General features: G+C 45.3%; 1 protein-coding gene across 1 annotated transcript in view; it reads left to right on the top strand.

Annotated features, from left to right (window-relative positions):
- LOC142075060 (repulsive guidance molecule B-like) overlaps window positions 1–25,273 on the top strand; it is a 33,368-nt gene extending 8,095 nt beyond the window's left edge. Inside the window, exon 3 of the mRNA XM_075136060.1 lies at window positions 22,163–25,273. Coding sequence (XP_074992161.1) covers window positions 22,163–22,834 — 672 coding nt within the window. The 3' untranslated portion in view covers window positions 22,835–25,273. The remainder of the gene's footprint in view (window positions 1–22,162) is intronic.
- Window positions 25,274–25,774: the final 501 nt, after the last annotated feature.

The raw sequence follows: 25,774 nt of genomic DNA, 5'->3' as shown, positions 1-25,774 counted from the left end.
GGGGACATTGGCACCATCCTGGCTGGAAGACAGGTTGTGAATGTAACTTTGAGGCTAGCTCCTTGGGCAGAGGCTGTAGAGAAGATACTTTCTGCTGGAAGCTGTATTTTTCTCTTCTAATAGAATTCCTGTGTACTGGGCAGAAGGTGCAAATAAGCTCTCTTTGGTCTTGTGTTTGGTTTTGGAGCTCAGACTTGTCTAAAATAAAGGTCTGCGTTTCTCTGATGTGACCTCAGCTCTGTGCTTGTACCTTCAGCATTTTCACAGCTCTCTCCTCCATAAGGAAAGCTCATTTAATTCTGTTATGAACACGTTTAATATGTGCAAAGCTATGCTAGATTATACTGATGTGCCGTGTTGTTCCAGACAGTCTCATAAGAAAAACAGGACATACAGCAAAACTACCAATATCTTACTGGGCACAGGCAACGTACTGATTTTGATGATTTGCCAACTTCATTGGCGTAAAGATAAACAATCCTGTTTCCTGGTGTTCAGGACAGCCTGACCTTACTAGAGGTTGTTTTGTAGGACAAGCTATGGCAGTTTATCAGGCACTAAACAGTTTTTTCTGTCTCTGGGGCTGCTGGAGAACTGTTGCAGAAGTTCGTGTCTTGAATAACTTAATTTGGGGGGTGGAAAGGAGGCAAGAGCATGCACATATACTCAGTGGTATCTATCTGACTGTCTTTAAAGCCTCTGGGGGTTTCTTGGGGACAGAAGGAAGGAGAATAAAGTTATAAATAAAGGTGGCAGTGTTTTTCTCAGATGTGGAGATGCGAGTTTCATGTTGTGTGCTTAAACAGGCTTTACCTGCCTGTTACCATATATGCTTTACAAACTCACTACAGGGGAGAAGAGCCCTTCTCCTTGGACTGTCCACCTGGAAAAAAAAAGGAGGCGGAATATTTTAAGCTACTGTTCCAATTGATTAAAGGACACTTAACTATTATGAAGTTCTGAGTAGTTTTGAAATTAATCAATAATAGATGCTAGATGTTTCTAGAGTTACTTATAAACAGTGACCTTCTTGCTTAACCACATCTGAGAAGTACTTTCCTGAGTGATCTTGAGTTTTTCTTTGGAAATCTTCTAATGCTGAACTCTATCCTTTTTTTTTTTTTCCAGATTGATTTCCTCTTTATTTCTCTGTGCATGGAATTCACATACCTTTCCTTCCCACTTTCTTCTCTGACATGAGATGGTAACTTGTCATGGTGTGGTCCGAACAGTAATGGAGTCTGACAATGCATTATAACAACAACAACAACAAAAAAAACAAACAAAAAAACCCAACTGTGAGCCAGAAGGAAAGATGCGCAACTATGTGCCCGTATGGCAACTCGCCCAATCCCTGATAGCAAGCACAGGATCATAAGCGATGCCATGGCTCCGGTGGACTGCTAGGGACACTTGGTGTCCGGGTCATCTGGCCACAACAGCCAATTGTGCAAATGCCTTTTAAATGTGTTTAAGAGTCGTGCCGCCCCTTGGCTCCACCTATGGCAGTGTGATTTGGGAGAATCATACCTTACATGGATAACGTGGGTGGCATCCTGCCTACACTGCTGATGTTGGGCAAGGGGCAGAGTGTTAGCACTGTCTACACTGCCGATACTGGCCAAGGGCAGGGTGTCGGCAGTCTGTCTATGCCGACGATGTCAGTCAAGGGCCAGGGTGTTAGGAGGCAGGGTGTCAGTTATAGGCTAGGGTGTTATTTGGCAGGTTGTTAGCTATATAATAAGCTAGGTGAGGTTGGTATTCCGACACCTGCAGAGTATAAGTTACATAGTCAGAAGTTGAAAACTGGTGCATCACAAGATTGGTACCGTAGAATCACCTCTATCAAGTATCAGTTGCGCTGGCATTCGGGAGGTGATTACTACAGCGTCTTCCCAGTCACTATGAGAGAGGCTGAGAAAGAGATTAGAATTCGGGGTTAGTATTGGCTTGTATGTAGTGGCCCCCGACCTGGGTTGGGGAGTGGCTTGACCATAACTAGGAAAATGCTTTACAACACAATCTACAACCCTGTGATACAAAACATAAACAATGACAATAAATAAGACAATTACAAAAGGTATAGCCAAAATCTTTTGTCAGCTACCCTGAGATCTGGGAACCAAGAGGTAAGTCATGACTACAATTTGCCAATTCCCCAATTGGTATTTTTGGTTGCCACCTGATGCAAGGGCTTTAGTTGTTCCCAGGTTTTCTTAAGGTCAATCTCGATGCGTAGATCTTGGTTGACATAGACACAGCAGGTAGTACTTACTAATGTGCAAACGCCACCTTGTGTGGCCAGTAAGTAGTCTAAGGCTAGACAGTTTTGAATGATAGTCTGTGATACTTGAGCGACTTCTTGTTGCAGCGCTTGGATGGCATCAGTTGTTGCATTTTCTATATTTTCCAGCGTAGCAGAGAGATTGACGATCGCTTTCTCCAGCTTGGAGACCCCTAGCCAAGGAAGGAGGATCCGGACAAACTGGTGAAATCCGGATCCTTGTTTTACCAAAGAGTTAATACCACACCAATGTCGCAGGGCGTTAGGGTAATTGCAGACATGGGTTGTGAAGAGGCTTTCTTCAACATGCATCCCAGGCACTATTTGTCCAGGTGTGCAGGTCCCCTCTCACTTCCATGGGAGGGTTTTCATGGCATAGTTGCCACACAGCCAGTATAGGCTGGGGGCACCTGTGGAGAAGAATTAAGAGGTGGCCTAATGAGTACCAGCTGATTCAAGAACAGAAACAGGTGAAGGGAATTGTGAGCATGTGATTGTTGCCGGAAGGAAGATATAAGAGAGGCAACGGAGAGAGAGATGGTAGGGCTGTCCTGTTATGATAAAGGCTGTGCATGTATGCCGCAACAATTGGCGCCCGAACAGGGGCCGAAAGAAGAAAACCTGAAGAAAGAAGGTCTTGAAGAAAGGAAATAGAAATATCCAGTGGCGAGCCCCGCTGAACTGCAAAAGCTGTTGAAAAGAAACAGGAAAAAAGCCGTTGAAAGGAAATGGGATAGAAGCTGTTGAAAGGAAACAGAAAAAAAGCCATTGAAAGGAAACGGGATAAAAGAAAAAAGCCGTTGAAAAGAAACGGATACAGAGGTGAGCAGCCGCGGGGAAGTTATATGAACTTTATACATTGGTCATGGGGCAGTCGGCATCTCAGTAGAAGATGATAAAGGCTGTGCAACAATTGGCGCCCGAACAGGGACTGAAAGAAGATAAACCTGAAGAAAGAAGGTCTTGGAGAAAGGAAATAGAAATATCCAGTGGCGAGCCCCGCTGAACTGCAAAAGCTGTTGAAAAGAAACAGGAAAAAAGCCGTTGAAAGGAAATGGGATAGAAGCTGTTGAAAGGAAACAGAAAAAAAGCCATTGAAAGGAAACGGGATAAAAGAAAAAAGCCGTTGAAAAGAAACGGATACAGAGGTGAGCAGCCGCGGGGAAGTTATATGAACTTTATACATTGGTCATGGGGCAGTCGGCATCTCAGTAGAAGATGATAAAGGCTGTGCAACAATTGGCGCCCGAACAGGGACTGAAAGAAGATAAACCTGAAGAAAGAAGGTCTTGGAGAAAGGAAATAGAAATATCCGGTGGTGAGCCCTGCTGAACTGCAAAAGCTGTTGAAAAGAAACAGGAAAAAAGCCGTTGAAAGGAAACGGGATAGAAACTGTTGAAAGGAAACAGAAAAAAAGCCGTTGAAAGGAAACGAATACAGAGGTGAGCAGCCGCAGGGAAGTTATATGAACTTTATACATTGGTCATGGGACAGTCGGCATCTCAGTAGAAGAACTGCAGACGAGGAAAACTTTGCAATTAGAAGTTCTAGAAGGAATATTGTGTGTATGCAGCTCTGCAGAAGTTGCGTCCTGCAGAGCAGGTGTTGCAAAATGTGACTGATTCAGCAATTTTGGAGGGAAAATCAAAAGATAAGAAAGATTTATTTGAACTTGCGCCAACGGCGGATGAAGTTTTGCAGCGATAGAGGCTAAAGCACCATTTGTTCCTGCCCTCCCCCCCAAGAAGATCTGCTGCGGGGATTCGTACCCACACACACACATATCAGTGATGTTCTAGAGGAAAGTGAACTGTGTGATGGAGAATAGGAAAAAGAATTAGAAATGTTAATAGGAAAAAGAATTAGAAATGTTAAGTTTGTGTAAGGAGGTATGCAAATCAATAAAAGAATATGGGTTATGGAGAATAGGAAAAGGAATTAGATTAAGGAGGTACGCAAATCAAGAAAAGAATATGGGTTATGGAGAATAGGAAAAAGAATTAGAAATGTTAAGTTTGTCTACCATATGAGGTGATTAAGGAGGTACGCAAATCAATAAAAGAATATGGGTCACAGGTTTCATTTGAATATGAACTTGTTCTAGTGAACATAATGGACAATTTGGCAATTGAGAACAAAAAAGGGGGTGATGTGGAGAAGAATTCTGGAATCGGGAGTTTCGGATAGGACTTTGGCAATGCTATAAAACCATAAACAAAAAAGGGGGAGATGTGGAGAAGAATTAAGAGGTGGCCTAATGAGTACCAGCTGATTCAAGAACAGAAACAGGTGAAGGGAATTGTGAGCATGTGATCGTTGCCAGAAGGAAGATATAAGAGAGGCAACGGAGAGAGACAGAGGAGAGAGGTGCAATGGAGAGAGAGATGGTAGGGCTGTCCTGTTATGATAAAGGCTGTGCATGTATGCCGCAACAGGCACCTATTGTGCTAAGGTCATGGTAGTGACTGGTGTCTTTCAGGCAATTGTCGATATTGACGTGGTAGGTTTGCATGGTGTAGGATGAACCCCACTGCATGGTTTGTAGTTGATCAGGGGACAGATCATAGCCCATAAAGTTCTGGAGGACGTAGAATTCTGATCTGTTCTTCACCAAGGTGGCAGCGGGTAGATGGTGGTTGAGAGATTAGCCTGAATAGAGTAATATCTGACAAAAGTTTTAGGTGCATGGCCCCATAATTCCACCAATACCAGCATTCCCACCATGGGAACACCTTGGTGCCCAGATGCAGGATGTTGTGTACAAATCCCACAATCTGTTCCCTTTCTGACATTCACCAGCACCTGAGATGTGCAAAGTAACAAGTTAGAATCCCAACCAGCAAGGCCCTGGTGGACTGTCCCTAAGAACAGCATCCAGAGCATATTCAAAATTGGGGCTTGCGCAGAACAACCAACAGTAGTACAAGTAAAATGACTACAATAAACAGCAGTATAGCAGGAGGATTTTTCCAGATTGTTGTGGTTGAGATAAAGGCAGTTTAATAGGTAAAGCAAAAGCTGCACGCGCAAGCAAAGCAAATTAAGGAATTCATTCACTACTTCCCCTTGGCAGGCAGATGTTTAGCTATTTCCAGGAAAGCAGGGCTTCATCACGCATAACAGTTACTTGGGAAGACAAATACCATAACTCTGAATGTACCCCTCCCCTTCCTCTTTCCCCCAGCTTCTTGTGCTGACCCCCCCCCCCCTCCAGCTGCTGCAGCCTACTTGCTGGCGGGGCAGCATGAGAAGCAGAAAAGGCCTTAACACTGTGCAAGCACTGTTCATCAGTACTGTTTGGTCACAAATCTAAAACACAGCACCATAGGAGCTGCTATGAAGAAAATTAACTCTATACCAGCCAAAACCAGTACACAGATCAGTCCATCTGTCCAGGGTGGTCCAGTAGTCAGGCTCAGTCAGCAGCTCTGGGCTCGTCATGGACATTATCACTTCCTGAGATTCAAAATTGCTTCTAGGACAGCCCAAAGGGGTGGTCTGTGGATCCAACATTGAGATTTGGGCTCTGGTGTCCACAACAAAGGTGACTGAGCCATGGTCATTCATGACAACTTCTAATCGGGACATGGGGTAAGCAAAAGGGTCTGCTGGGAAACAGAGCTAGGAGGTAGATCTCCATCCAGTGGTGGACACCCACCCACCAGTTCTCTGGCAGCACCTTAGAGAGAGGAAGGAGGGGCTGAAGGGGTTAACACTGGGGTGTTGGAAGGCACTGCAAGGGGGGGGAATGGAACAGGATGGACATCTGACTGGACAACTAGGACAGGGGACCTGCTGATGGCCATTCAAAAGCTGTAATAAGACATTGTTTGGCAAATTATCAATTTGTTGGGGTGTAGGGGGTAAACCCCCTTTTCAGCAGGAGCTGCCAGAGGCGGCCCCTCTTTGTCTGGCTGGTAGAGGTGCTCCGTCCTGTGCCCGGGTGAGGATTCCTCAGAATCTGACCACCAGGTACAGGAGCCATTGCCATGGCACCCACCCCTACAGCTGGGGCATACAGAGTCCCAGCATCCCGCAGTCCCCCTCACTGAGGTGAGTTGGAGCTGCCCCAGTGTGCCCAGAGCCTCCCGAGCCATTCTACCCAGCCTTCCCCTGGCTCTTTTACAAAACTGGTTGCCCAGGGAGCAGAACTGTTCCTCAGTATAGGCTTGTACCTGTGAGTGATTGAGGCAGGTAGGGGAGGGGCAGGGGTGTCTTCCCCTGTAGGGTTGGGAAGGGGGTCAGGGTCTGGTCTAGGGCCAAAAATGTCCCTGTTCCAATTACCATCCTTATCATCATCATCATCCTGGTAGATAGCGGCCCTAACTTGGGCTGTTGTACTGGGATGGTTGCTCTGGGCCTCAAGGGCCCACTGGGCCAAGGGGGCTAGCTTATGCCTGTCCCTCTCAACCCCTTGCTTAGCTTCTTCTGCCTGTTCAAGGGTGCCATACAGCCTGGTAATTTCAGCCCAGGCAGCGTCGAAGGCGCAATTCAGGAGGCCGATTAAGCCACCTTTGCCCTTTCCCTGTTAGCAACCACTGGCTTTACACCACTGTTCAAATCCATCCCAAATAGCATGGGGATCTGCCCAATTATCTTGGACCCAATCCTCCTCCCGTTGCAGGGAGCTCTAAACTTGCTCCTTTCCTAAAGCCTCCAGTAGTTGTTGGAAAGACTCCATCCTGTCTGTGATGCCAGTAATATAGTCTGAACAGTAATGGAGTCTGACAAGACATTATAAAACAAAGCTTTATTGAGGCAGTAGGAAAGATGCGTAACAACGCACGCATACTGTGACTCGCCCAATCCCTGATAGCAAGCACAGGATCATAAGCGATGCCATGGCTCTGGTGGACTGCCAGGGACACTTGGTGTCTGGGTCATTGTTGTGGTTTAACCTGGCAGGCAGCCGAATACCACGCAGCCGCTTGCTTGCTCCCCCCCCACCTCGGCGGGGCGGGAGGAGAATCGGAAGGGTGAGAGTGAGAAAAAACTCGTGGGTTGAGATAAAGCTAGTTTAATAGAACAGAAAAGAGGAAATAATAATAATAATAGCATATACAAAATGAGTGATGCACAATGCAATTGCTCACCACCCGCGCTGACCGATAACCAAGTAGCGATCGGTACTTCCTGGATCATGCCTACCATTCATATACTGAGCATGACGTCACATGGTATGGAATACCCCATTGGCCAGCTGTCCTGGCTGTGTTCCCTCCTCCCAGTCTAGCTTGGTAGGAGAGGGTAGTTGTCCTTGACAAGATACTTAGCAACAACTGAAAACATCAGTGTGTTATCAACATTCTTCTCATACTAAATCCAAAACACAGCACTAGGAAGAAATTTAACTCTATCCCAGCTGAAACCAGGACAGTCATCTGGCCACAACAGCCAATTGTGCAAATGCCTTTTAAATGTGTTTAAGAGTTGTGCTGCCCTTTGGCTCCACCTATGGCAGTGTGATTTGAGAGAATTATACCTTACATGGATAACGTGGGTCGCAACCTGCCTACACTGCTGATGTTGGGCAGGGTGTCAGGAGGCAGGGTGTCACATGGTGAAATGTTGTGTGGTGCTTCTGTAGGTGACCAGCAGGCTGATGAGGAATTACTGTATGTAGTTTTGTAACACCCCCAGCAGTTCTTGCTTCCAAGAACTTGGCACCAGCAGCATCATTGAAGCAGTCTCTTCTAAATCCCCCTACATTGGACTTTGAACTTTCTTATATTTATGAGCTCCAATAGCTTTTGGACAGGGTTGCGAGACCCCTTTAGAGATTTCATGTATGCTGAAGGGGAAATTCAAATTGTAACTGCTCAGCACTGGTAATTTGTGACCAAGGAATGATCTGGCATGGAGGGCAGGAAGGCCTAACTGCAGAAGGGGTTAAATGGGTTGGAAGCAGGAATGCCAGAGACAGAAGGACTCCCTGTAAGGAAGTGAAGTTTCCCTTGCTGATAAGATAAGAAATAGCTGCAATATTGTCTTGTAGCAGTCCTGGAATGTGAGCGCTCAGGGGCCACCTTTGGGCAGCAGAACTGGTGCTAGGGAATGGGGCTGAGGTGCCCCATGCTGATGCTCACAGGATTGGTGCTGGTGCAAGTGTACATAACGAATCTGCTCGTGACACATCTTTTCAGACTCCTTGTAGAACTGCTTATGGCAGTAGGACTCTGTCCAATGCATTGTTCATTAAGTTTTTATATTTAAGCACAAATGTGTGTTTAATTCACCCCAAGGGGTACAATAAAAATTCCCCAACAATGCTATGTAGCTGTCTACCTATTGTCGTGGTTTAACCTGGCAGCAGCCAAATACCACGCAGCCGCTCGCTCACCCCCCCCGCCGGGTGGGATGGGGGAGAGAATCAGAAGGGTAAAAGTTAGAAAAAGTCGTGGGTTGAGATAAAGACAGTTTAATAGGGAAAGCAAAAGCCGCGCACGCAAGCAAAGCAAAACAAGGAATTCATTCACCACTTCCCATCGGCAGGCAGGTGTTCAGCCATCTCCAGGAAAGCAGGGCTCCATCACGCGTAACGGTTACTTGGGAAGACACACGCCATCACTCCGAACACCCCCCCCCTCCTTCTTCTTCACACAGCCTTATATGCTGAACATGATGTCATATGGTATGGAATAGCCCATTGGCCAGCTGGGCCAGCCGTCCTGGCCACGCTCCCTCCCAGCCCCCTGCACATCTGGCAGGGCATGGGAAGATGAAAAGTCCTTGACTAGTGTAAACAATACCTAGCAACAACCAAAACATGTGTGTCATCAACATTATTCTCACACTACATCCAAAACACAGCGCTATACCAGTTAATAGGAAGAAAATCAACTCCATCCCAGCCGAAACCAGGACACCTATGAACTGCCTCCCACAGATCATTTAAGTCATTCACAGGTCTCCCAGGGATATTTGAAGACCATTGATCTAATATCATAAAACCTCTTGCTGAACCATCTTCCCACCTATTCTTCAGTGTTAAATGAAATCATTAGTAAATCACTGGGGCTGTGTTTCTCCTTAAACATAATCATTCCTTACCTTTTCCTGTAGACTGGAATGGTACATAGTGAAAGCATTTGAATGCTTTCTCATGATGCCGGGCACAAGGGGCATGTGGTTTAAACTGCAGACCTATTCTGAAGATAAAGTGTAAGAAGCATGAATAGCAAAGTTTCTTCTGCTGCATCAGATTGCCATCTCAGTAGTCTGCCTGTCCCACTGTGCCTTGCTCAGACATACAGACATGTTATTACACAGGCCCACTGTGGGATCTGCTTCTGTGCTGCTCTCTGTTAGCAAAAGAAATGCTCAATAGCAAAATCTTACGTCATAAGAAACATTGTAAAGGCTCTGTTTCAGTGTGCATGTTCCACTGGTTGAGTGTACAGTTGTTAAATGCTTGAATAACCTCCTTGTTATAATCAACGTTCCTTGCCTCTCTAACTAGCTTTTCTTGTTATGTACCTGAATGCTGACTGTAACCTTTCCAAGACAGGTGTTGTGGCCATATGTGCTGGGAGTAGTAATTGAGGAGGAAGGGGTGGGTCTGAATTTTAGTAGCACCTTGAGTCCTCAGTGGTGTTGAGGTAGGTTCTGCATGAATGTGTGCTCCTTGCCTGAAAGTACAACCTAGTCAAGACAAATGTATGGGGAGGGAGATAGACCTGGGGCTATTCCACTAAAATTGTGAGTGAAACTGGGCAAGATCAAAATCTTTCCAAACATAATAGAAACCTTCTTTCTTTTGATGTTTTTTTTCTTAAGTAAAAGGAAAACAAAGCAAAACAACAAACCCCCCCCCAAAAAAAACCCCAAACAAAACCAAAAAAACCCAACCAACCAAAAACCCCACAACAGAACTCAAATTTTTCCAGATTCACTGTCCAGTAAGTAGTGTCACCTTCTTGCATGTGGTACTGTCATGTTTGTGTTTTCTAATATCTGTATGAAGTCTAGCCTAATTCTAGGCAGATTTTGCCTGAACTTTCTCCTCGGGAATTTTGCCTGCATTAGTGTTACCATAAGTTGGTGAAATAAGAACTCTCTAAGACCCGATTTTGGAGTTTTAGAAAGCAGGCATTCTTTAATGCAGCGCTGGGCGCACAGGGGATCGCTCCACCTAGTGTGCGCACCAAATCACTCAACCATAGAAGTTATATACAATTAGAGTATACATATTCATTACATTTCCGAGAAATAACCTAAATATTCATGTTATTTCCTGGAATTCATTAACATATGTAAAAGTCTTTGACGCATGCACCCTTATGTCCTCTGGTGGTCTTCCAGGGTCCTCTGGTGGTCGTCAATAGTCTTCCTCACAGTGTCCTTTAGTTGAACTCAGTCTTTACGCATGCTCAGTTTTAACCCTTGGCTTAATTAGCACAATTCTCATTAGCACAAACTAGCTTAGGCTGGCACAACTCCCTTATTCTACTCAAGATACAAGGTTAGCTTCCTTATCTATTTTACGCAGAATACAAAGTTTCAAGGCCTTTTTATCTACTGAATGTCCGGCCTATCTATTCATAAAGCATTCCTAACCCATCTGCATAATTTCAACCAAAGAATCATATGTCTCTTCACTGTTCCTTTGTAATTGGTATCAGTAGGTATAAAAGACTTGGGCATCTGAAGTTGCATTTCTAGATATGGGAGTTGAATTTGTGTCTTATTGTTATGGCTGGGCTAGACTGGGCAAGGAAAGAAATATTTAAAAATGAATAAGCAGAGCCAGAGTAGCTTGGGCAGAAGAAAAAGAAATGTTTAACAAAGGTGTTGATGTTTTAGATAGCAGTACTGTCCATCAATAATAGATGGAGTGGTACAGTGCAAATGTGCCAAACTGTTATATTGCTTACTTGCTCAAACTAATCCATGAGGAAAGTTGTTATTTCAGACTTTCTAAAAGTCACTAAGGACATGCAATATATGTGTGAATTTGTGTGCTGAAAATAGGATTTGTTTCTGTAGCTCTGAACTGTTTTTTCTTTCTTCTGCTCTTTCCCCTGCTTGCTCCCTCTTTCCCTAGTGGAGTTCCATGAAGGGGGGGAAATGGAAACAGAAGCAGGGGCCAATTAAATGTTGGGATGTGATCTTGATCACAAGACCCTATAAGAAAACAACTGTATGCACAACCTTGTACTAATTCAAAGCAGATGAAGACTTTAATAGTCTGTGTGTATTCTAAAGACATGATGAGTGAAATAGTAGAATGCAGTCTACAAAATAATAAAATACTTGATGACAAAATGAATGAATGCAGACTAGAGAAACAACTGTGCTACAGTGAAGCATTTTTTTCAAAACTATAGTAACTGAAGGAATATTAACTTGGTAGAGTTGCAGATGCTTTCTTTTACAGTAGCTATTCACCAAGGTTTTTCAAAAAATAAGTTGATCAAATGTTTGCCTCTTTCCCTGCTCTTAGAACTAATCCAGTTTACTAACTCCCGTTCTTGGAGTCATTTACCTAAGCAAGTCTGGGTTCCTACGGGAATGAGAATTCATCAGTTTGTGGTGATGCTCTGGTTGGCGTTACAACTGCAAAACAGAAAATGTTTAATTTCTTGCATTGAAAAATGTGCTCTTCTCATGCTTAAGAACAGCATGTTAAGTCTCTTGATTCTTGTGGCATTTTTTCAGCTATTAGTACTTTATAGCAGGAAAGCTAACAAAACCTAATAAACAATATAATTACAAATAACCTGATGAAAATTTCTGTCTTAAAGAATGCTGTCACTTTACTGCTAATGTGGGAAATTCAAGGATATGAAGTGTACTGGGTTTTGTTGGGATGGAGTTAACTTTCTTCATAGCAGCCGTGCTGTTTCAATTTGTGACCAAAAGAGTGTTGATAACACACCAATGTTTTGACTATTGATGAACAGCACAACAGTACTTAGCTCAAGGCTTTCTCTGTTTCTTGCTGTGTGTGTGCCTGCCTTGCCCCCCTCCCCCCCCCCCGCCCCAAGCAAGCAGACTGGGGGTGGGCAAGAACTTGGGAGGGGACACAACCTGGATGGCTGACCCAAACTGACCAAAGGAATATTCCATACCATTTGACATAATATTCAGCAAAAAAAACTGGGAGGTAGTTTTTCCAAAGTAGCTGTTGCTCAGAGATGGGCTGAGCATCAGTCTGCTTCTGGGAGGTGGCGAGTGATTGCCTTTGCATCACTTGGTTTTGTTGTTTTTTTTTTTTTCTGTGGGTGTGTTTTTCCCTTATTAAATTGTCTTTATCTCAACTCATGCATTTTTCTTGCTTTTGCTCTTCCCGTTCTCTTCCCCCATCCTCCTGGGGTGGGGGGAAAGTGAGCGAGCAGTGGGTGGGTGCTTAGTTGCTGGCCAGGGTCAATCTACCACACAAAGCTGTAGAATCTATGGTAAAATAGCACCTACTAACTACAGACCTACAGCACTGTAATTACATTATGGTGCTTACAGAATAGTGTGAGAATGCAGAGTTACAAGTGTTGTATTTAAGGCACACTAGCCATGCATCTTCTAGAGATGTATTATCACAGAATGGTTGAGGTTGGAAGGGACCTCTGGAGGTCATCTGATCCAACCCCCATGCTCAAACAAGGTCACCTAGAGCCAGTTGCCCAGGACCGTGTCCAGATGGCTTTTGAATATCTCCAAGGAGAGAGATTCCACAAGCTCTCTGGGCAACCTGTTCCAGTGCTCGGTCATACGCATGGTCAAAAAAAAAAAAAAAAAAAAAAAAAAAGTCTTTCCTTATGTTCGGATGGAACCTCCCATGTTTCAGTTTGTGCCCGTAGCCTCTCGTCCTGTCACTGGGCGCCACTGAAAAGAGGCTGGCTCTGTCCTCTTTGCACCCTCCCTTCAGGTATTTATATACATTAATGAGATCCCCCTGAGCCTTCTCTTCTCTGTCCCAGCTCTCTCAGCTTTTCCTCATAGGAGAGATGCTCCAGTCCCTTCATCATCTTCGTGGCCCTTCGTTGGACTCTCTCCAGTAGTGCCATCAGTCTCTTGCACTGGGGAGCCCAATACTGGACACAATACTCCAGATGCGGCCTCACCAGCACTGAGTAGAGGGGAAGGATCACCTCCCTCGACCTTGCTGGCAATACTTTGCCTAATGCAGCCCAGGATACCATTAGCCTTCTTTGCAGCAAGGGCACATTGCTGGCTCACATTCAACTTGGTGTCCACCAGGACCCCCAGGGCCTCTTCTGCAAAGCTGTTTTCCAGCTGGGCAGCCCCCCAGCATATATTGGTGCCTGGGCTTATTCCTCCCCAGGTGCAGGGCTTGGCACTTCCCCTTGATGAACTTTATGAGGTTCTTGTCAGCCCATTTCTCCAGCCTTTCCAGGTCCCTCTGGATGGCAGCACCACCCTCTGGCGTACCAGTCACTCCTCCTAATTTGGTGTCATCTGCAGACTTGCTGAGGGTATGCTCTGCCACATCATCCAGATCATTAATGAAGACGTTGAACAGGACTGGACCCAGTATCAACCCCTGGGGTATGCTGCTAGTTACTGGCCTCCAGCTAGACTTCGTGCTACTGATCACCACTCTCTGGGCCCAGCCATTCAGCCAGTTTTCAACCCACCTCACTGTCTGCTCGTCCAGCCCACACATCAACAGCTTGTCCATGAGGATCTTATGGGAGAGTGTCAGAGGCCTTCCTGACTATATCCGCTGCTCTCCCCTCATCTACTAGGCCAGTCATTTCATCATAGAAGTTTATCAAGTTGGTCAAGCATGACTGATTATTTTCTCATCATTTATGTGCCTGGAAATGGTTCCTAGGATTAGCTGCTCCATCACCTTCCCAGGGATCAATGAGAGACTGACTGGCCTGTAGTTCCCTGGGCCCTTCTTCTTGCCCTTCTTGAAGATGGCAGCGACATTTGCTTCTATCCAGTCCTTGGGCACTTCTCACAGTTGCCATGATCTTTCAAAGGTTATTGAGAGTGGCCTCGCAATGACATCTGCCAGTCCCCTCAGCACTTGTGGGTGCATCCCATCAGGGCCCATGGATTTATGTATGTCCAGTTTGCTTAAGTATTCCCTGACCTGATCCTCTTCCACCAAGGGGACATCTTCCTTGCTCCAGACTTTCTCCCCTGGTCTCTGGGACCTGGGATTCCTGAAGGCTGGTCTTGCTAGTAAAAACTGAGGCAAAGGCGGCATTCAGTACCTCAGCCTTTTCCATGTCCTGTGTAACCCGGTCCCCCATCTCATTGAGCAATGGGCCCACGTTTTCCTTAGTCTTCCTTTTGTCTTCTATGTACTTGTAGAAGCCCTTCTTTTTGTCTTTGACATCGCTGGACAGGTCCAATTCCATGTTGGCTTTAGCCTTCCTAATCTCATCCCTGTATGCTTGGACAGTGTCTCTGTATTCCTCCCAGGTTACCCCTCCTTGCTTCCACCCTCTGTAGGCTTCCTTTTTGTGTTTGAGTTTTGCCAGGCTCTCCTTGTTCATCCATGCAGGCCTCCTGGCACTTTTCCCTGACTTCCTGCTTGTTGGGATGGAACTCTTGAGCTTGAAGGAGGTGATCCTCAAATATTAACCAGATTTCTTGGGCCGCCTTCCCTCCAGGGCCTTATCCCATAAGACCCTTCCAAGCAGATCCCTGAAGAGGCCAGAGTCAGCTCTCCTCAAGTCCAGGGTTGTGAGCTTGCTTTTTACCCTCCTTCCCCTCAGGATCCTGAACTCTACCATCTCATGGTCACTGCAGCCAGGGCTGCCTTTGACCTTCACATCCCCAACAAGCCCCTCCTTGTTGGTCAGTAGGAGGTCCAGCAGAGCACCTCTCCTTGTTGGCTCCTCTATCACTTGGGTGAGGAAGTTGTCGTCGATGCTCTCCAGGAACCTCCTAGATTGCTTATGCCCTGCTGTGTTGTCCCTCCTACGGATATCGGGGTGGTTGAAGTCCCCCATGAGGACCAGGGCCTGTGAACGTGAGGCTGCTCCTATCTGTCTGTAGAGGGCCTCATCCACTTGTTCTTCCTGGTCCGGTGGCCTATAGCAGACACACCCTAGAATGTCACCTTTGTCTGTCCTCTCTTTAATCCTAACCCATAAGCTCTCAGTTGGCTCCTCATCCATCCCCAGGCAGGGCTCCATGCATTCCAGCTGCTCTCTCACATGAAGGGCAACTCCCCCTCCTTGTCTTCCCTTCCTATCCTTCCTAAAGAGCCCGTATCCCTCCATTGCAACACTCCAGTCATGGGAGCCGTCACACCATGTGTCCGTGATCCCAACAAGATCATAGCCTTGCAACTGCATTCAGATCTCTTAACTCATCATGTTTATTCCCTATGCTACAGGCACTTCAGAGAGGCACCCCAGCATGTTGAGTTCCTGGAGAGGGTTTGGGGGATTTCTCCATAACGGTGCCTTGTAGGCACTTCCTTTCTTACATGCAGGTGCTGGGGGTGACCCTTTTTGTTGACTTTGTGATCCCTTCCCGTCACACCACCCCATGCCCTTTGCTCAGCGATCCTGTCCATCGCTTCCTCCCCAGTCTTCTAGAAACTTCACTTGGGCAGTTTCAGAAGTTACGTGTTCAGTAACATCATCTTTGAAAGGGGGAGTAAGATGGGGTTTAAGTAATCTTTATGCTTGGCAGACTCAGTGAGGATGATGTTATTGGCATCTTTCTCTCTGTAGGAATGGAAAGATTTGGTCCAAAATGAAATGTTTAAGTGCAGCTTGAATGTGTGGGTTTTGTTTGGTTTTGTTTTGTTTTTTTTCTTTAGTAATCTTAATGTAACTGAGGTTTGTATAGTATACCCCGAGTTAAGTCTCTGCAACATCCTTATTTTGGTCCTTTAGGCTTCCTCATTTGCAATAATTTAAGTGCTCTGTATGTGCCCAGAGTACAAGGCTCAGACACTGATTTTTTAAAAAAAGCTTTTTCTTTGTCTGAAGGCGTTCTGGTATTTGGGTTTTTCTTTCCTAGGTTTAGAAAGGGCAGCTAGTTTCTAGTATGTAAACAGTGACACGTAAGCAGCTGTGTGAGTGTTTTTACAATCCAGCCAGATTATAGAATCATAGAATAGAATCATAGAATAGTTTGGGTTGGAAGGGACCTTTAAAGGTCATCTAGTCCAACCCCCCTGCCATGGGCAGGGACATCTTCAACTAGATCAGGTTGCTCAGAGCCCCGTCCAACCTGACCTTGAATGTTTCCAGGGATGGGGCATCTACCACCTCTCTGGGCAACCTGTGCCAGTGTTTCACCACCCTCATCATAAAAAATTTCTTCCTTATATCTAGTCTGAATCTACCCTCTTTTAGTTTAAAACCATTCCCCCTTGTCCTGTCGCAACAGGCCCTGTTAAAAAGTCTGTCCCCATCTTTCTTATAAGCCCCCTTTAAGAAAGGAGAGAAAGTACTATATGTACGTGTACGCATATAACGCACAGTAAACTTGTTTGGAAGGGCAAAAAGCATTCCATAGTGAAAATGGTTGCCTTGAAAACTTAAACAGAGAAAGCTCTGCAGCAAAATTTGCTTTATCTCCCTTTTCAATGAAGTGTTAAGTATCCATCACTACTAGGGTGTTGGACTGAGGTAGGAGCAGATCCGATCTCTGGTTTTACTGGTCTGGCCTGTGGATTAGATGGGGGGTGACAGGACAGAAAATGCAACATCCAAACTTAATGTCTTGACCCACAATGTTTAAATATGGATCTTGGCAAGTCTTAATGGTCTCTTTGATTCCCTGTTGGGAGCATCCTTGCCATAGAGGCCTTCATTCATTTAATAGTCATTCAGCCCTCATTCAGTGTGCAACACTATTGCAGATCTTGCTTAGAGTGAAGGTCCCTGTTCTCCCTCTTTGTCTCTGAAACTGTGTGTATTTCCTTTTTTCAGAGAAAGGAATTCTGGAGAGAAGAGCTTAGTGGTTGCTCTTATTGCTTCCTGTTAAGTTTTGTCAGGTCCCTTTGTTGTCCGAAAAGCGGATTCATGCCCGGCGTGCAAGTAACCAATTCCACATGCTCAGGAGAGATATTGTTTTATTCAGGCCTGGGTGCTCGGTGGACTTGCCACAAATCAAGCACACCTGGTCTAGTCACCTTTCTGTTTATATCCATGCTTCTCATACATATTTTAAATTTCTCTTTTACATATTTATTACATTTCCGAGAACTAATTATAATATTACATCATCCTAGACACATGCGCACTAAAGTCTTTGGGGTCTTCTTGAGGGTCTCGAGTGGTCTCTGGTGGTTGGCAGGGTAGTGAACTCTTCATGAACCCGTTCCTTTCTTTCCTTCTAAGGTCGAGGTTTGTCTCCGAGCCATGTCTGGACCACGTTCATTTATGGTTCTTAATTTCAGGGTTAATCATTACTAGGGTCTAACAATGCTACACACCTGCAAACACAACACCTGCTAGTTACCTAACTCCTAAGCAACAAGTCTTCATTGTTTAGAATTAAAGAAGCGAGCAGTATGGAATAAGAGGTACTGTAACAGACTGTACCTACTGCATCACCTTACTTAACTGTTATATCAAATAGCCAGTTCTGTGTCTCATTAAAACCATCTGTATTGTCAACTGCAGGCTTGTTCAGGTGCTGAGCAGATTTGCAGACCTTTACGTCTGTTGGAATGTAAATCACTCTTCCCTTGCAGAGCAACACAAATGTTCTCGAGGAAGTAGGAACGCTTCTGTATCGAAGCAGGCTGAGATAGAAATCTGTTTCATCAAAACTGTGTTATACAGAATATAAGACCCGATTTACTGAATGTGAGGCCCTGGATTACATGCAGAACATAGTAGTCACTTGACAGATTTCGGATATCTTCTCTCTGGGTTGCTGGGCTTACTTCACAAAGCATAGTGATGCGAGATTGTCTTTACAGCAAGAAAGGCACTGAACTTATGAAGGAAAAATACTTGAATGTTGTCTGGATTTGGGGCAGAGACCTTCAAGCATAGCTGTGGCCCACAGATAGGAGTTTACCAGACTGCTTGACTATAGCTGGTCTCAAGCTAGCTATGTAACTGATTAAAGCAAAGAAAAACCATTGGAAAATTCATGCCACACAGCACCAGTGGGAACATGTGGAATTAAAATAGCAAGTACTTTCTGTATGTGTATGTGAGAGAGAGACAGAAAGACTGACAGTACGAACTAACTGGGACAGACCAAACATTAAAAAATAATGTAGTGTTTAGTGTATGTCTGCATAAGGTGGTGTCACCCTCTATGTCAATGACCAGCTGGAGTGCATGGAGCTCTGCCTGGGGATGGATGAGGAGCCGACCGAGAGTTTATGGGTCAGGATTAAAGGGAGGGCAGGGACAGGTGACATTACGGTGGGGGTCTGCTACAGGCCACCCGACCAGGAAGAACAAGTGGATGAGGCCCTCTATAGACAGATAGGAGCAGCCTCACGTTCACAAGCCCTGGTCCTCATGGGGGACTTCAACCACCCCGATATCTGTTGGAGGGACAACACGGCAGGGCGTAAGCAATCCAGGAGGTTCCTGGAATGCATTGATGATAACTTCCTTCTTCAAGTGGTAGAGGAGCCAACGAGGAGAGGTGCTATGCTGGACCTTGTTCTCACCAACAAGGAGGGGCTGGTGGGGAATGTGAAGCTCAAGGGCAGCCTTGGCTGCAGTGACTATGAAATGGTGGAGTTCAAGATCCTTAGGGCACCAAGGAGGGCGCACAGCAAGCTCACTACCCTGGACTTCAGGAGAGCAGACTTTGGCCTCTTCAGGGAATCTGCTTGGTAGAGTGCCATGGGACAAAGCCTTGGAGGGAAGAGGGGCCCAAGAAAGCTGGTTAATATTCAAGGATCAGCTCCTCCAAGCTCTGGAGCGATGCATCCCAACAAAGAGGAAGTCAGGCAAAAGCGCCAGGAGGCCTGCATGGATGAACAAGGAGCTCCTGGACACACTCAAATACAAAAAGGAAGCCTACAGAGGGTGGAAGCAAGGACAGGTAGCCTGGGAGGAATACAGAGAAGTTGTCCGAGCGGCCAGGGATCAGGTTAGGAAAGCTAAAGCCCTGATAGAATTAAATCTGGCCAGGGACGTCAAGGGCAACAAGAAAAGCTTCTATAGGTACGTCGGGGATAAAAGGAAGGCTAGGGAAAATGTGGGCCCTCTCCAGAATGAAATGGGAGACCTGGTTACCTGGGATACGGAGAAGGCAGAGGTACTCAATGACTTTTTTGCCTCGGTCTTCACCGGCAAGTTCTCGAGCCTCACTGCCCAAGCTGCAGAAGGCAAAGGCAGGGACTGGGAGAATGAAGAGCCGCCCACTGTAGGAGAAGATCAGGTTCAAGACTATCTAAGGAACCTGAAGGTGCACAAGTCCATGGGACCCGATGAGATTCATCCATGGGTCCTGAAGGAACTGGCGGATGAAGCTGCTAAGCCACTATCCATTGTATTTGAGAAGTCGTGGCAGACTGGTGAAGTTCCCGCTGACTGGAAAAGGGGAAACAGAACCCCCATTTTCAAAATGGGAAAAAAGGAAGACCCGGGGAACTACAGGCCAGTCAGCCTCACCTCTGTGCCTGGGAAGATCATGGAACAGATCCTCGTGGAAGCTATGCTAAGGCACGTGGAGGACAGGGAGGGGATTCGAGGCAGGCAGCATGGCTTCACCAAGGGCAAGTCCTGCCTGACCAACCTAGTGGCCTTCTATGATGGAGTGACTACATCAGTGGACATGGGAAGAGCTACAGATGTCATCTGTCTGGACCTCTGTAAGGCCTTTGACACGGTCCCCCACAACCTCCTTCTCTCTAAACTGGAGAGGTATGGATTTGATGGGTGGACTGTCCTGTCTGGTGGATGAGGAATTGGTTGGATGGACGCATCTAGAGGGTAGTGGTCAACGGCTCAATGTCCAGATGGAGATCGGTGACGAGTGGTGTCCCTCAGGGGTCCGTATTGGGACCAGTCCTGTTTAATATCTTCATCAATGACACAGACAGTGGGATCGAGTGCACCCTCAGCAAGTTTGCAGACGACACCAAGCTGAGTGGTGCGGTTGACACGCCTGAGGGACGGGATGCCATCCAGAGGGACCTGGACAAGCTCGAGAAGTGGGCCCGTGTGAACCTCATGAGGTTCAACAAGGCCAAATGCAAGGTCCTGCATCTGGGTCGGGGCAACCCCCGGTATCAATACAGGCTGGGGGATGAAGGGATGGAGAGCAGCCCTGCCAAGAAGGACTTGGGGGTACTGGTGGTCGAAAAGCTGGACATGAGCCAGCAATGTGCGCTCGCAGCCCAGAAGGCCAACCGTATCCTGGGCTGCATCAAAAGAAGCGTGGCCAGCAGGTTGAGGGAGGTGATTCTGCCCCTCTGCTCTGCTCTGGCGAGACCCCACCTGCAGTACTGCGTCCAGCTCTGGAGCCCTCAGCACAAGAAAGACATGGACCTGTTGGAGTGGGTCCAGAGGAGGGCCACGAAAATGATCAGGGGGATGGAACACCTCTGCTATGATGAAAGGCTGAGAGTTGGGATTGTTCAGCCTGGAGAAGAGAAGGCTTCGGGGAGACCTTATTGTGGCCTTTCAGTACTTATAAGGGGGCTTATAAGAAAGATGGCGGCAAACTTTTTAGCAGGGCCTGTTGCGACAGGACAAGGGGGAATGGTTTTAAACTAAAAGAGGGTAGATTCAGACTAGATATAAGGAAGAAATTTTTTACGATGAGGGTGGTGAAACACTGGCACAGGTTGCCCAGAGAGGTGGTAGAAGCCCCATCCCTGGAAACATTCAAGGTCAGGTTGGACGGGGCTCTGAGCAACCTGATCTAGTTGAAGATGTCCCTGCCCACGGCAGGGGGGTTGGACTAGATGACCTTTAAAGGTCCCTTCCAACCCAAACTACTCTATGATTCTATATTTGGACGAGTTGTTGGGATGGGAGAAGGAAGGGGTGCCAGAAGGAAAGACTTGTCTTTTACAACTGGTATGGAGAGGTGGGGCTAATAAGGGTCAAGGTTTTACTCAGATTGTCTGTAATCCAGCTGTTAAACCTCTAGCTCTTATTTCAAAGCAGAGGGGCAAGAAACAAAAGCTGTTGTGCAGAAGTGTGCTGGTTAACTGAAATTAAAACACTTGGAGTTTCTAGTAAGTAGTTTTTAAGGAAAATTGTCATGTTAGTTTGAAAATATCTTCTAATGTGCTTTGGAGTACTCTGAATCTTATATCAGAATGCTTAAATAACAGACTGAGTAGTCTTGATTTAGTCAGTCAAGGATGAAAGCGATGATTAGAAGCCCTATTTCCAGTGCAAAATACCCTTTGACCTTTTCAAGAATTTATAATTTCCTCCCCTCTGAAACTGGAAAGGAAGAAGCATCTCTGTTTCTAATATTTATATGCAACTCTTCATTATACTTTTTATTTTGGAAAAAGTCACTAGACACCTCAAACTCAGTCTGCCAAATAGCCTAACTATTTTCAGAGGACCTACTGTTTCTATCATGGCTTATTCAATAAGTATAAAGGTTTAAAAGGCCAGTTGTAATCTTAAAAGAACAAGTAATTGGTTTATGCTTCTGGTTTCTGTGTTGGAAGTCACCCTTCAAAGGCATGTTTTGGGGTATTTTTCAGTCTAGTTTTGTTTCTCCATGGGCACATTCTCTAGTAGCAGTGGATTGGAAGTGTCAAATCTCCCAATTCCTAGGACAAATGGATCCAGGAGCTGTAACCAGTAATTTGACTAGTTATTCTGGTAGCGCATCTCTTGTCTCACTGGTTGTTGTATTGATGGTTGTGACTAAACATATCAGTACTTTTACAGTACTCTAACACAGCTAATCCTGGCAACTCTTCCAGTAAGAGAGTTTTTTTTTTTCCGTGATCACTAACTTTTCTTTTTTTCTCTTCCCCACTCCCAGATAACTATTATCTTTAAATCATTCCAAGACTGTACAGATCAGAAAGTATATCAAGCAGTGACTGATGACTTACCTGCAGCTTTTGTGGATGGCACAACAAGTGGAAGAAATGGGAACACCAAGAGCTTGCAAATTGTGGAAAAAGTTGGTGCCAAACATGTTGAAATGCATGCCAGGTACATCGGAACCACAGTGTATATACGCCAACTTGGACACTACTTAACGCTGGCCATTCGCATGCCTCAAGAGTTGGCTATGGCCTATGAGGAGAGTCAGGATCTGCAGCTGTGTGTGAATGGTTGCCCTTCAAGTGAACGTATTGATGATAGCGGCCACTTGCCGTTGTCTGTGATGGGGCAGTTACTCCCCCAGGCAGGTGCTACTCATCCCTGGTCAGTGTACACACTGGAAACTGCCACCACCAAATGCCATGAGAAGATACTGGTGAAGGACATCTATTTTTACTCATGTGTGTTTGACCTACTCACAACCGGTGATGTTAACTTCACAGCTGCTGCTCACAGTGCCTTGAAGGATGTGGAGGCATTGCACCCCAGAAAAGAGCACTGGCATATCTTTCCCAGCAATGAAAGTGGTGGTGGTGTGGGCAAGGGTAGCAAATTCTTTGTCAGTCCTGGTCTTGTGTGCTTGATCCTTGCTGCATTTTTGTAGGGGGGTTTTGTCTATAACAAAGTTTTTAAATATATATTGTCATAATATATTGAGTAAAGAGGAGTATATATGTATATACCATGTATATGAAGGGATGCTTTGTCTTGGGATACCTACCAGACTGTATATATTGTGTTACTGTTTTCATGTATGTTGGATGTAGTATTCTTTGTATCTATTTGGTTTGCAGTTGGAGAAATGTTTTATAATGTCCCTGAATAGAAAGAACTTTATTTTTATGTATTTCAATATTTATGCATTTATCTGAGTAATTATGCATTATACACATGTACATATACCCAGTGTTCCTGCTTGACTTAACAAAATTTTGTTAATATATTAACTTGTTTATTTTTCTGTCCTTCTTATTACTGTAGAGGTCAGCACCTCTCTTCTCCTGTAATGACATTGGTAATTTGTTGGGTTCTCTAGTTAAAACCATTAAGAATGGGATCTTGTTCTGTCCCTTAAACAAATGGTCCTCCCTTCTTTGGAGGGAGAGTATGAAGCACTTCCCGTTAGCACAGAAAACCATCTTGGATAATTCTGCATCTCCTAAACATAGCATTTATACTGCAGAGACATGAATCACAAAACCTTCTTTATAATTCTGACATTCTAATTCCATAGCATGAGCTTCAGAAGAAGAAAAGTACTTACACCATCTCTCACAATGCATTGGAGTTTCTCCCTATTTTGTGTGTGGCTGAACTTCCTCATTGGTGCACTGAATTTAAAGATCTCATGGCTGAAAGCTAGTGGATAAAACCTAGCATTGCTGTACTGATGCTCATACTTAGTAGACAGGTACCGTTTATTAGTTAACTTTCTCTGTCCGTGGATCCCATGAGTGTGTGTGTCTGTATATATATACTAGTGTTGAACTGTGAGCCCTTCAAATAAGTAATATTTCAGAAATGTAGTACTTCCTCTAAAAAGTTTTCTTTTTCTTGTTTCTGCTGTGGGATTTCTTGAGAAAATGTTATTTGCACGTGTTCGTTCTTGAAGTCTAGTATAGCTAAGAGAGCTTGGTTAATTAATTGAAGTTAATGCCAAATGTGGATATTTTGAAGCTCATGAATGGTCTCTGAGGAGAACTTGAGCTTGGAGGGGACACTGGGAATGGCTGTCTTTTAGAAAGCTGCAGATTTTATTTTCATGTATAGAAACCCCACAATGTGTCAGTTCTTGCTAAACCTTTTAGATGTGGTTCATGAATATACTAGTAAGTATATGTTTGTATAAGAGTGACTGTGCAGTGTGTAAATACTTTTAAATTATTCTGATAGAAGAATAAAGTTGCCTACCCCACTGAGGAACATCTGTAATGTGGTATTAGTGACCCCTGGTGGGATGCAGAGAAATTGGGGATGTGGGCTGTGCACTGGGCAGGCAATCTATAACCCAAAGCCCCATATTTGTTTTTTAGCCATCATTTGCTGCGTAGGAATGTGCTGAATACAATCATTCTACTTCCTTGCAGATGCTTATTTTCCTCTTCTAAATTAGCTGTGTAGTGAAATCTATGATCAGCAGTTGCAAACCAGGCCAGTTTATTGAAACCAACAGCAGAAGCATCACCTCACAATCCCGCTTGTACACTCTTCCTTTGCAGTATTTACAGAGGTATTTAGAAGAGCTTAGGCACAGTGGTCTGATGTTGCTATGTCTGTCTTGAGAGATGTTATGAAAATCCTCTTTTAAAGTTACTGGATAACTCTCAAACCGGAAGAAACTTGGGAGAGAAAATGGCTCTAAAACTGAAGAGGAAATTGAGGGATTGAAGGAATAAATGGTACAGAAGAGTCCGTAAGATTACAGAGCTTTGTATAACAGGATGATCTGCTCAGCATGCATGGGAGTTCTAATATTTCAACTGCAAGGCTCTAATCACTTAGCATGAAGGTAAATTGAAAGTGCCAAAGCTTAAAACAAGTTATATCAGATGCATATCTAGAAAGACAGACCTAATAAACACAACTTAGAATGTTGTTTTGCCTAGGCTTTTGTTACAGCTAGAATTTGGGATAGGGGGAACAAGTGGTAGATATGTCATTGAAATGCTCTATGGAAACATCTGGCTGTAGGAAGCAAAGGGAGCTTTAAATATATGTTTAATGTGTACAAAAGGAGGCCTTCATTTCTGTAAGAGCTTACTTTCAAATGTGCTTACTACTGCAAGCTCTGTAGAAGGCAATATAGCATGGTCATTGGCATTTTAATGCAACAACTAGTAAGTTATTATTGAAGCTATCTGTTGTCAGCCTTTGTCTTAAAAAAAGTTAGCCAATGCCTTCTATGTACTCTTCGCTGGGTAAAAAACTGGCTGGACGGCCGAGCCCAGAGAGTTGTGGTGAACGGAGTTAAATCCAGTTGGCGGCCGGTCACGAGCGGTGTTCCCCAGGGCTCAGTACTGGGGCCGGTCCTGTTCAATATCTTCATCAATGATCTGGACGAAGGGATCGAGTGCTCCCTCAGTAAGTTTGCAGTGACACCAAGTTGGGCGGGAGTGTTGATCTGCTGGAGGGTAGGAAGGCTCTGCAGAGGGACCTGGACAGGCTGGATCGATGGGCTGAGGCCAACTGTATGAGGTTCAACAAGGCCAAGTGCCAGGTCCTGCACTTCGGCCACAACAACCCCATGCAACGCTACAGGCTTGGGGAAGAGTGGCTGGAAAGCTGCCCAGAGGAAAAGGACCTGGGGGTGCTGGCTGACAGCCGGCTGAACATGAGCCGGCAGTGTGCCCAGGTGGCCAAGAAGGCCAACGGCATCCTGGCCTGTATCAGAAATAGTGTGGCCAGCAGGAGTAGGGAGGTGATCGTGCCCCTGTACTCGGCACTGGTGAGGCCGCACCTCGAATCCTGTGTTCAGTTTTGGGCCCCTCACTACAAGAAGGACATGGAGGTGCTGGAGCGTGTCCAGAGGAGGGCAACGAAGCTG

The sequence above is a fragment of the Calonectris borealis genome, chromosome W, assembly GCF_964195595.1.
Source record: "Calonectris borealis chromosome W, bCalBor7.hap1.2, whole genome shotgun sequence".
NCBI classification, from domain to species: Eukaryota; Metazoa; Chordata; class Aves; order Procellariiformes; family Procellariidae; genus Calonectris; species Calonectris borealis.
The sequence above is the reverse complement of the archived record's forward strand: the minus strand, read 5'-3'. Positions and strand labels throughout refer to the sequence as shown.